The sequence below is a fragment of the Brachycentrus maculatus genome, unplaced genomic scaffold (genome assembly GCF_059751285.1).
Source record: "Brachycentrus maculatus isolate JH-2025_06_01 unplaced genomic scaffold, ASM5975128v1 h1tg000166l, whole genome shotgun sequence".
Lineage (NCBI taxonomy): Eukaryota > Metazoa > Arthropoda > Insecta > Trichoptera > Brachycentridae > Brachycentrus > Brachycentrus maculatus.
Genome location: NW_028280919.1, coordinates 2,220,775 through 2,234,560, shown reverse-complemented (window position 1 = coordinate 2,234,560; position 13,786 = coordinate 2,220,775). Strand labels below are relative to the sequence as shown.

At 28.7% G+C, this 13,786-nt stretch overlaps 1 protein-coding gene across 6 annotated transcripts in view; it reads right to left on the bottom strand.

The window, feature by feature from the left end:
• Positions 1–464: 464 nt before the first annotated feature.
• ATP8A (ATPase phospholipid transporting 8A1) overlaps positions 465–13,786 on the bottom strand; it is a 139,048-nt gene continuing 125,726 nt past the window's right edge. For 5 of the 6 annotated variants that reach the window (XM_088261697.1, XM_088261692.1, XM_088261693.1 and 2 more), the window contains 2 exons: positions 8,642–8,733; positions 465–7,180 (listed from right to left, as the gene is read on the bottom strand). In XM_088261697.1, coding sequence (XP_088117823.1) covers positions 7,083–7,180; positions 8,642–8,733 — 190 coding nt within the window. In that variant the 3' untranslated portion in view covers positions 465–7,082. Of the gene's footprint in view, positions 7,181–8,641; positions 8,734–9,823; positions 9,856–13,786 lie in introns of all 6 variants that reach the window. The other variant, XM_088261695.1, reaches the window with a different exon arrangement.

The window sequence follows — 13,786 nt, the reverse complement described above, 5'->3', positions numbered from 1 at the left end:
ATATTATTTGATATAATAGTTTATTATTTGAATAATTTAAACTAGACTACTCCTACATCTTTTGTCCGCCTCCGTGGTGTAATGGTTAGCGTGTTTAGCTACCGTGCTGGAGGTCCCGGGTTCAATTCCCATGGGGGTGTGAATTAAAATACATAAAATACATATTAGTGATTTTACAGTATAATATTTATTTAATATTACCCTGGTTACTGAAGCGCAGGAGTGATCACCATGCCTTCATGTAACTAACAATCAAGATAACACTGCATCAATACGACCCAGTGCCCTATGCACCATTGGGTGCGGCTAAGGGTTAGGTTTATATATACACATATATATATATATATATATATATATATATATATATATATATATATATATATATATATATATATATATATAATGCAAACTCAATAAATAATATACATCATATTCATTAAAAGGCAATGAAAGAAAACACTGGATTGTATGCAACTATGTATATTTATTTTCATAAACATGATAAATGATGTTTTATAGGAAATGGTATATAATATTGAGATATAATAAGTGAATAACAATACATAGAATGTCAGGATAAAGGTACATCAATATATTAATTGTAACAAATTAAGTATTTTCTCTGATATTTCACATTATATATATTATAAACACATGCGCAAAAATAACTATGCACATTGATCACTACGAAACATCAAAAATGACTATAATCTATATAAGAAAATAAGATAAATAACACAATTCGGCTGTCCAAACTCAAAACACAGTAAAGGACATTTTTTTGTAGTACTTTTTTTTGCATTTTTGGACTAAGTAGATTCTACTTAGTCCAAAAATGCAAAAAAAACGTACTACAAAAAAAATGTCCCTTACTGTGTTTTAAGTTTCGACAGCCGCATTTATATGTTAATGTTTTATTTTTACAGACATCAATTCAAATATTGCCCATTTATTATCAAACAAAGTGACACCTCGAAATAAATCTTAAATACTATATTATTTATTTTTAGAAGCTAGGACTAAGCAAAGATGTTATTGAATTTGAAAAACTGTTTGAAAAAATAATTAAAAGAAAATAAAAAAAACATTAATGAAAAAAAATAATAAAAATATTATTTAACGGCTGCTTCAATGAAATAAATAAACCAGGATGTGAATATCATAAATCAGTTAATCAAAAAAGAATATGGAATTCAACAAAGTGCCAATAACTCTCCTGATAATTGTATACCATAAACAATTATTTCAAGAAAAAAATACAGAAAGAGACCTAATCCTACTTTGCTAAAAAAAATTGCAAATAATATAAAATACAATGTTTGGTATTTTTGTACATACATATCATTACCAAAATAAAAGTTACTTTGTGCAGATTCAACAAACTGAATTATGATCACACGAGGTGGTATCATACACGATAAGTATAGTGAAGACCATTGGTGAAATAAACCAAAGGAGGACACAAAACCCAAACACTCCTTGAAGGGAACGGAAGGCCTGTTGACACCCGTCAACAGTCCGACTTTTACTAATGTAATTTCTGTAGTTTTCTTAACACAAGAGCAAATTTTGAGTTCTTCATTAGCTTAAGTTATTTTCACTATAAACTAATTGTGATTTTAAAATACTGAAAATAGAAACGAAGAACCAAACCTTTTAAATTATGTATGTTTATTATGTTATAAAACAAGGTAAACAATAATACAATTAAAAAATATATGAACAGTTTCATGTTCTATAATTCTAAGGTATTTTGTAATTTGACCATCTCGGCATATTAATAAGCTAAAACTGTTACAATAATTTGAAAGTGAAAAAAATTGCTCAATATATCACAAGATTTTATATTAAAACCTTAGGCCAATAAAACATGACTAAAACGTAGGCAAATGAATACTATGCATCAATCCGAAAATGGCAATTTAAAATGCATAGTATGAGAATTTTCCATCACAGCACGATCACAAATTAATTTCAACTGGCCATTAGCAAACATTCTTAGAATACAATGTTGATCACTTTTAAACATACAGAGGTACATATGACATTTGTTACAAGTTATCTTTAATAATTAAAAAATATATTACTTTTTTATACGTCATAACTCGAGAATTTAACAAGATTTGTTTCATCACCTAAATAAAACACCCAGTCATGTGCACCCGTTTGACAACTTGTACATCATCTCTACTCAATGGAAAAAATGATCATGTTTCAAGCATTCATTTGAAATTAATCACATATATATTAAAATATAAAAGTTTTGGAATCAAATATTCTTCATCTAATTATATCATTGTGCCTTTTGTGAGGTACTCTAACTGCAATCTGTTACTTCGCAAGAGTCGGCGGAGATTTTTTTTAACTATATATGATCTTATAATTTGGTAGACCAGTATATGTATTACCATTACAATAAAAATATTATGATTGATTCCACAAACTCATTAACGGACTGTTTGCGAATTATTTGCTTGTTTCGTGTTAGTTGGAAAAATTTATTTTATGATTTTTTATCTAATTTGTTTTATTTTTCAGAGATTCCAAATACACTTGTGAACTGAAGATAGAATTGATATGGATAAACGGGAATTTGACAAATGTATATACAGTCGAACTCGGTTATTACGAGCACGGATACAGCGAGATCTCGGATATAACGAGGAAACATTCATTGAAATTTTGGTTTATGATTTTCTCTACACATTTATTCACGGGTATAACGAGCAACTTCTCAGCTATAGCGAGCAAAAAGAGATTGCATTTTTTTAAATGTTGTAAATATTTGAATGTTTTAAAACATTTTCGACCTTAAGCAATAAAATCCGACCAGGCAATTAGACCGATGCCGCCGGGATTGGATTACGTTTATGACACTAAATACTAAATTGGTGTTGTCACCTACAATTTAAAAAAAGGTTTCACGCATACGGGTTTAAATTGCATGTTGCATGTCTGTAGGGACCTACTTTATTACAATAAACAACTTTTTTATTAATGTTATGCTTGTTTCGGAGATTTTTTAGATTTTTAAGACATTTTGTATGTTCTATACGAGTACTTACACTTGGTATTGCATAATAAACATTATGAGATGGGGAATGTCAGATCAATTTTAGAGCAAGTTAGTTAAAAACAAACCAACATATCAACTAATAATAAAAAGTGTCTCTCAATTTGTGAAGGTGGAAATCATTCGTGAAATAGAACATGGCACGAAAAATGTTGATTGTGTGTAAAAAGTTTTCATCATTATCAGTGTCAACATTGTATTTTTATCTGCATTTAAAAAGAATTGTGTTAAAAGGAACTGTGATCTTACGAATTTTTATGAAACTGCTACAATGGTTTTGTACCTAAAAAAGCACAGGATTTTCCAATTTTCATAGGAGAACTGGATTGACAGAAAAATATGACATGTGTGTAATGGGTGAATTGTATGAATTTTGTTTCAATTGCGACATTCAATTGTGTTATGTGACCATTCCAGATAACATACTGCTTGTGATAGGTATGTTTAAAAAAATACCTATTCTCGGATATAACGATTAACGGTTATAACAAGCAAATTTAGTCGTCCCTTCATCCTCGTTATAACCGAGTTCGACTGTATACAATTTTTCATGCCCCAATAACAAAAAAATATCAAGTGGAAATCAAGGGTCATGTTGTCACCATGTAACAATATGTGAGCCGTCATATTAAGAGTTTTAATAATATTGGTACGCTTTTAAACACATCAATTCAATTCAGTCAGTTCTTGTCATTTCAAGTACCTATATTATTTAATGTAACTGCAATGGTCAAAGTTACGGGTTACTAGAAGGATAACAGACCTATGCTGACTTGCGTAATGTAACAGATTTACATTTAGTCAATATACTGAAATAACTCATTTATTACTGAAAAAAAGGAGCCAATATAAATAAAGCGCTTTCATAAAAAAAGAGGAAAATCCATAACTAATAAGTTAAGTCTCAAATAATAAAACATTAAAAATTACCCTGTAAAATTTTGGCTCTATTATATTTTTAAAATAGTGAGTCCAAGTGGGTAATATAAAAGGTGCAGTTGCAGAGTTAAGTATTAAAATTAATTCTCTTCAGCAAACTGCAGCTAAATTATAATAACATTTAAGGCGCTTTGGATAAATAGACAAACATGGCAGGTTGACAAAAAAGATTACAGTTATAGACTTACGAATCCATTTAGTTATGAAATACAATGTTACAATGTAGATTTAATATTAATACATTCACCTACATACAAAATAGTATTGATTTTTAAAAATATGTTATTTCAATAAAAATAAATAGAGCTCTCATAATGGTCACTGAACGATAACACTATTAAGTATTAATATTACTCGTTCAACTTTATTGGAAATAAAATGATTGATCGATCTTGTAATAATAAATTATGAGTCTAATTTAAATTTTTAATAGCTGGAAATACAACATTCATTCATCACCGTATATATGTCATCGATCGTATATTCTTTTTTTAGATACTACCAAGACTAACTACATCATTAGCAGAAATACTTCATCATCTGGCTGTCAAGACTCATTAAATACCAATGACTAGATATTTACAATAATTTAACGCTTTTCAACAATTTGACTCTTGTTTCAAGTCGTCATATTCGAAAAGGTTAGTAATTTATGTAAATGTTTCTCCTTTAATCCCCATTTTTCTAACTCCATATCGTTAGATCATAATGAACTGAAATAAGAGTACATACCGACCATAAGCTAGTATTGGTATAGATGTTAACGAGTAAATTTACCTTATTTTTAGGAATTAAATGCCTGTTTTGCACATATCTACCAAAAATATCAATTAATTATTAACATCTAATTATTCAAACATTCATATTTACCCACTTTCTGCAAAGCAGATTAAATTTTATCGTTTTAACACAAAACAGTAATTATTTATATTGAATGTATATATACATATAGCTATTATATAAAATATTATTGGCTAAAAGCGCAATGCTACCGAAGGCCCCCAAGTAGGTACACAAGTGAGGGGATTAACCATGTTACGCTTTTAATTGATGATATGTTTCATCCATACACATTTATCAAGTCAAAGAGTTATGGTTTAGTTTTTAAAATACCTACGATTCAAATAAAATATTTTTATTGCGAAAATTCCAAGCATAAATCAAATATCTGACACAGAGATTCACGCAAATAAGCGATGCGTCTCTTAAGCAACAATCTATATTACGACACATCAAAATTATTAAATTGTGCTTGTATATTGCTTTGTGACATTCACACTTATTATCGACATATCGGACATCATTCCAGCGTCCATCATCAGAAAATGCTATTAAATAAATAACTGATTTTAAATTTGGTAATTTCAGACTACATAAGTTAGAAGAAAATTGATCGATTAGCTCTAAAATTGTTTTCTTGGCGTTTTAAATATGAATAATTATCATGATAGTCATAAAAGGAATCACATTAGCCAAATGTATATTTTTTTGCACATCACAGTGTAAAACAGAATTTACTAGGAAAATATATTTTATAATTTTTGTAAGTTGTCTTAAAGTACATAATGAATTATACATTATGGATATATCCAATAAGAATAAGTGAAGACATAAAAAATCTACTTATTTTCTTTGTAAATACAGAAGGACCATATTTTATACAAGATTCATAAGTTAACGCTCCGTACGTGTTTTAGTACTAGGCACGCCACACACATTGAACATACAAAAAAAATTCAATCTGGTTCTACAAATAACTGTATTTCACGTATTTTATTCATTAACCATTATTCTCGTGAAACATTGTAATAAAAAATTTAAAGACATGAATTTCAATTTAATTATCCATGAGTAATTACTATCAGTTTATGAGTATCTTAGGGAATACATAATACTATTTAAAAGTTAAATGTTCAATGTGCAGCCTAGATTAGTGGTAAAAATGTTTAGGGTGAGGATAAAAATACTGAGAAAACAAATGTGATTACACCGTCATCTGCGGTAGAGAGTTCCCAATACATAAGTCCATGAAAATATAAAAATATTCCACACAATCTTCACTTTCTTCCTTTAGTATCTAAATAAAGTACATATTGTCTCTGAAGTGATAAAAAATATTCATTTAATTTAGCTTTACACACTTGAAATAATACATTAAGTTATAATAAATAACATTTGTATTGATCTCTCGACATAGTTACTACTCACCCTTCTTCCCTTCCAGCAGGGTAGCCATATGTGCTTACCACTACACTATGGAGCAAGTCAATGACTATTGGGATGGGAATATGGAATTCTGGATATTTACAGGGCTTACATATACAATGCCTTCTTCCATATTCCCTCGTTCATTTATGTTGAAACATCAATAAAAATATTAATATGAAAAACTTCCGAGTGGAGCAAATCCAGTATTTGTGAACAAAAATTTGGACACACTCCTGTTAATTACCTGTCCACACAATAGTGTTATATTGTATCTTAAATTTAAATTGATCTTAAATCTTTGACCAGTGGTTTCGGCATCAACCATATAACACTTGTGAATGCTCTGCCGAAACTAGTGTAAAATTCAAACTATAAAATAGTTACGCTTTAAATCATAAGTGATTTTTTTCTGAACAAAGACAATGTGTACTTACTTTCTAAAAATATATTTAACTACACTTACTTCATACACTAACATAAGAAAATAATTGATGAAATAAAAATAATTTATAAATATAATACGAAGGCTGAAAAAAGATAAAAATTATGTACTCATAGGAACTTTAGAGTAAAATTCAGTAACAAGTTGAGCAAAAACAATAACACAAAATTATACAATTTCTCAAAACATATTCCTCAATGACAACACTGTTATTGTAGGCTATTGCTCAAAACACATAAAACTAGCGGTATCTCTTTCGAGATAAATAACATGTAACCAGTGTATCGTACAATATAAGAACTATAAAAATATGCTGTAGTGTCTATGATAAAACAATAACATCCATGATACTAAGAGTTGTGCATTCGGTACTGTGAAACGTTGCCTGGTCTAAGGTTAACAGTCTACCGCGATAAGCTCCTACATGCCTCCCGGCTTGGGAATATTGGTATCGTACGCTCGGATCACATCTGTCTGCGTTACGGAACCCCCTTCTTCTTGAGAAAATGCAAATCCATCTATTTCAAATAAAAAACAATTGAAATATCCGATCAACTCAATATCATATTAAATAAAATGAATAACATTTATAATACAACAGAATAACAAAATTAATAATTAATAAAGAGAGTTGAATAATGAATATTTAATTTTAAGGTTTTTTTTAATGGTTGTTTGTAAAATGATACTGACATCTAAAGTGAAACTTTTTTGCCATAAAGAATTGAAAGACAATCTTGTATAATAAATCAATAAGTCGTCTACACAAATGGCGACCTTGAGATAATATTTTATGAAAATGGCATTATATAAAATTGTTATTATTATATAAATAAAAGTGATTTTGAAATAGAACTTGTTTTGTTCTCATTAAAAATTATAATTAAAAAAAATATAAAATGCTTCATAATACATGAAACCTAGCACTTTAATCGCCAAGTTTTTATGGCGGGCTTGAAAATTTACAGCCAACCATGGCTAGAAAATTACTGACTTCAGTGAATAGAAAAGTTATTTTAAAAGACACAAAAAAGACATTGTACAAATTGTGATCTTAAAAATGTTAATATCACAAATTAAAACATAGAAAATATTGGTAGTGATAGTATATAAACATTGGTGTCGGAGGTAAAATTTTATTAACAGGTTGAAATTGTTTAAACAATCTCGACCAATAAAAAAAGAAAGTATAAAGCAAAGTGTGATATCTATATCGACTAGGTGTATGAACAAACACAAAAAGCTGAAAACACATGTTTTGGTTTCTAAACCAATTTATCGAAAGTAATGTTGTTGTATGTATGAAGTTTCACAACAAGGAAAACTAAATTATTATCTATTTTAAATTATACATGATCGTGATGAAAAATCAGTTGAGTACTATACAATGGATCTTTTCACTTTTTTTATAACAAAATAAAGTTTAAAATAAACTTTGATTGTGATTTTTGAAAACAGATATCACACGTAACACTGATCTCTGAACAGCGATGGTGTGCTCGATGACCTAGTAGCCAGTCGCTAGGAGTAGAAAAAAATTGCTCAAACTGCATTATTTAAATACAGTATATTTTTATAATCTCCTGAGGGAATCATTAGTACTTTGTTTTGTTGGTTGCCTTCTTGAATTTTGTGAATTTTGAGATTTCGGCTTAAAATGGTAATAATTAAACTTGTAGGAAATTTAATTCTCTTCAATTTCAGTTTATATTATTTTTTCTCAAAGAAAAATATTTTCAGATATTGGAAAAATAAAATAAAGTATTAGTTATGTGGAATATTAAGTTTACCATTTTTTACAAGATGGAGGCTGAAACAACAGGGTTGTAGTCCCAAAAATATAGATGGAGACTATAAATGACCCCATCTAACAGTTTTAAAAGGAAAACTGCTGTATTTTATTTGTGGAAATTAAATTACGTAGCGACTGGCCCATGATCAAATGAAGAGATGTTTGAATGATGATGAAAAATACTCACGGGACAGCTCCACCTCCATATTTACCCTCGTATTGGACCTTCGGCTGAAGACACTGCGAACATTTTTGAGCAGCCGAGCCGTCTCAGTTAACCTGGTAACACAGGCAATAACGCCCGCGGGCGTCACATAGTACTTAGCACATGCTCGTATTACTCCATCAGCTCATCCTTCTCCCACAGCTTCTCACTAATGCTTACTATATTCATGCGCACACCGATACCTTATATGCCATGCACTAACAACCATGAACCAGTTGATCCCCGAAAAAATACAATCATTCTGGATTTCAATCCCATTTCCTAAACACCATAGATCCCCTAGATTACGGATTAAAAAATACCAAAGGTGCTCTGCGATGGATGCAGGGAGCTCGAGACATCCTTAAAAAAATGGAAAACTCAATACTTTGGATACATTATTTGGAATCAAAAGTATTGGCTACTTCGAACCATAAGCCATGGGAAGGTGAAAGGTGGAAGAATAGCGAGGGGTAATAAGAATAAGGATATCATGACTTGAAATATCAGGAAGTGGACGGGTCTCAAAGTAGAGCAGCTGTTCCATGCTGCCATGGACAGGCTCAAGATAGACGATCGAGTTTTTTTAATACAGATATCCGTCCTAGATAAAAGGAGTATTCTTAAATGAAATGACAATAAAAACAACATAGATAACTGTACTTTTCTGTAAAGATAGTAAAACTTAATCCCATAAGGCTTTATAGCCTCTAATATTATTCCAGAAGAATTTTCTTACTATACTTATTTTTTTTAATTTTTAAAACAATACAATATTACTGACAATTTGTGAATGACAAACTCAATCATTCTATATAAAAATATAAAGTAATGCAAAAGCATTACTTATTCACAAATACATATTCATTTATCCCTACCACCAAACAAAAACGAGATCAACTGACTTCAAACATCAAATTGAGAGGCAGCTAAATGATATCCAGAAAATATTATAAGTTACAAAGTTATCAACCTGGTTCTTTTTTTTTGTTAAATACACATGCATGCGTGTGATAGCGAAGAAATGAAAAGAAAAACACATTTCCAAGCGAGAACAAGCACAGACAACAGGCACAACAAGATTAGACATTGTTACGGGAGACAAACATGTAGTAATAAGGAAGAGGTCGGAGCCATCTGAGGATATTCCGACACCATACTTACACCGAGAGAGACGTTCCAGAGCATGCACAGGCCTGCCATCACGATGCCACAATAGTAAAACATAATTCAGTTCATTATTTATTAAACAAATTATTATATGCAAAATATAATGATACAATATGTACGTAAAAGAAAAGCAACTAACTTCAATAAGAAAAAATAAAGATTTGAAAAGGACTGTTTTAAAATTAAAATATTTGAGTAAGATTTCTAAACAATAAATTTGTAGATTTTACATACCTTTCTCTCAAAATGATATTTTACAACTTGCAATAAGTACAGGGAAAAATAAATTAAAACAAAAAAGTTTAGTCGAAGATAAAAGGTTTTAATTAGGTAAATACCACTATTTCTTAAAATCTATTGTGACACATGTTTGATGCATTCCGCATCATTTTCAAACACCGTATATGATACGAAAATGATGTGGAATGCATCGAAACACGTGTCACAATAGATTTTAAGAAATATAAGTACTTACTAAGTAAAACTTAAAATTAAAAAATTTTACAACAGTGACTGCTGAATCAATTAATGAGAAAATAAAAGGTTTAATTATTTTAGAAAACATGGTTTGGAAAAAAATTAATATATATATATATATATATATATATATATATATATATATATATATATATATATATATATATATATATATATATATATATATATATGTGTGTGTATGGTGTGTACTGGAAAAATGATTTTTAGAAGTTCTGCAATTTAAATGATATGTACTTTCGAAACATGAATTTTGAACAAAATGTGATTTTGATATTTAAATGGTAGCCACAGTACGATAAACATTATGTTACAAGGAATATAGAGACAATCATCATTGGATGACAGGTACTTAGTGTTAAAATAATATACACACTATTCAATGTGATATGTGCATATTTTTAGTGTCCATATTGATGAAATTCGGATTTCAACTATAACAATGTGAATTGTAGAAAAATTGTGACTTTTTGATTTAAAGATATGTTCGGATGAGACAAATAAGTAATTTTTAGTAATCCTTCACTGATTATTTTAAGAAAGCAAATAATAATCACTTCCTAAAAGCTGACTGACAATACTGAAGGTTGGATTTATGACTCCTTTACTTTGCACCTAACAATATTAATTGATTGATACAACATTTATTATAAATTACGTAACTTGCTTAAGGGGATATTAGAATAATTTGATCTAGTTTCATTTTATCATTATATTAGTTATCAAGAGTGTTATTTTGCTGTTTGTATTTTTACATGAAAAACTGCAGATGTCTGTCTATTCAGTCAGTAAAAATGGTAGTCTCTTCGCTTTGGAGTCAGGCAACATGTCCAGAATCATTTTTAGCATATAGTATTATAATTTATGTTAAAAATGCAAATTTTATAGAAATTATATTAAAAATGTTATTTTTTAATGATTATTTTTAATAAGAATCTTTATTATTATTATAACCCAACCAGGAATCTAACATACTTTGTAATAGTGTCACTACCCTTTTCAGTTTTTTAATTGGTTACACAATACATTTTTTTTATTTGAGGTTAAGATATGTCAATATGTTTGTTGTTGTTGCTTTTATTGCAGTTATTTTGACTTTTTCCGTGTCAAATACCTCATGATGTTGTGAACCGCTTTTCTATCATAGACATGATTTACTTTTATGAACAGAAAAGTAATTTTTATTCATAAAAGTTATGAATAAAAATTTGTTTAAAGCAATTTGGCATTGCTTTAAACAAAAATATGTACAAAGGACTTGAGATTTTGAACAGTATCGTAACTTATATGAGGGTTTATTTTAGAAAAGGGGTGACAACTTTGCTTTAGATAAAATTACATGTCCCTTGCTTAGCGGTTGGTTAAATACATTCCATATTATAATAACATATTTTTTCTGTATTACACTTTTACAAACTTATGCATAGAATGACTAGAACCGTTAGAACTAATAGAATGATCAGCAGCTTTGAAAATTTGCTGATATTCAAAATTAGCTTTGTGTAATAAATCCGATGGTAGCGCCTCCCAGGAATTCACCAGAAAAAATCATCAATATATGTGTTATTTGAAACAGTTATCAGTAACAGTTCATGTGAAACCTATTATATTTTAACAGATATCAAAGTATGCACCTCTTTAGCGAACCTGTAATTTAGTATGTTGCAAGTCATAAGAATTAGTTCTTACAAAACTCCGCAACATGGTGATATATTTTTATATGCTCAATTTACCTCCAAAAATTCTTATTAATAAGGTATGAAATGTGTAAGTATAACAAGAAATGAAGAAAAGAAAACAAACAAACATAAAAAACAACAAGTATCATGCTGATATAATTAAAATTAAGAAAAAGAGATTGGCAATTTTATTGTAATAATTTTAATTGTTATTTCATTTTAAAAAAACAGTGACATAAAAACATTACTTACAAAATAATATACAAATAATACATTCATCAATTTTGTGAACTGTATATGAAAGACAATGATATTATTTTCATATGTTTGGGAAGTACTAAAATATGTTTCATTAATTTTAATAACGAAAATTCTTAGCGTAAGCATACATACATGGGGCATCTACAAAAAATTTAATGCCATTAAAGCTTGCGTAAACATCAGATTGGTAGACTTTTGATAAAAACATTGCATGGGAAGACTAAACTACAAAATATAAATTAAAAAACATTATTTATATTTTTAACAATTGTAAATACTGATGGAAATGATCATTATTGTTTAGCTTTGAAATTATGAAATAACTGTGTCTGCACAGAATCAAACGGCAAATAAATTTTATTTTTATATCTAGTCACAAATTTTTTTGTCCGCCTCCGTAGTGTAATGGTCAGCACGCTCGGCTACCGTTCTGGAGGTCCCGGGTTCGATTCCCAAGGGGGGTAAAAATAAATATAAGTGATTTTTTCACTGTCATATTTATTCAATATTACCCTGGACTGGTACCTGAAGCGGAGGGCTGATCACCTTTCCTTCATGTGTAAACGATCAAGATAATACTGCGTTTATATGACGCAGTGCCCTATGCACCATTGGGGTGCGGATAAGGGTTTTATTTTTTTTTTTTTTTTTTTTAGTCACAAATAGTAATTACATGGTAAGAAAATTACTGCCATTTGTTTCTGTACCATTAGATAACATTGAGTCCCATTAGATAAAAAAAAGTTTTTATTATTCAAACAGTAATTTCAACTTGGTCCCGTTGTAAAATACATACATACAAATATTATTGTGGAACACATTTTTGTAGTATTTTTTTTATCACAAAAATGGTCAATTTACAAAATTAAAAGAAACATACTAATATAATTTTAACACTACTAATGAATAAGAATTCCTTTTTTTAATAGACACATTCACACGGTTTTATGTAAAAGTAAAACCATTCTAGGCCTGGTAATGGAATACATACGTAATATTTAGTGAAAATGTCAATATGTGACAGAACAATATCATCTACCCATTAACTCTTTCAATATTAATAATAAAAATATACATATTTGTAATAATACTTACAGTAGAATAAATAAATTGTATGTATATTTTAAAAATTACATTATTAACCTGCTCTCGTATAAATATCACACAGATTATTATTATTATTTTTATTAAAAAATAGGCCAGTTAAGATATGGACGGTTGTTGAAGACTTATTAAAATTAGCAAATTTTTATTTTTGTAAAAATCACGTATAAGTTTAATAATATTATCACAAACGTTGGATAAGTATCTAATATTCAATAACTATAACATATTTTATACAGTATATTTGAAAAAAAAACACTAAAATATGTATAAAATTATTGGACCACAATCTTCCTCAGCAACAATTTTTGTTACTTTGTATATATATATATATTTATATATATATATATTTTTTAAAACTTTTATTAATTTAATTAATTGATTGTGACCTAACAAAACTTATAGAAATCATTAAAAA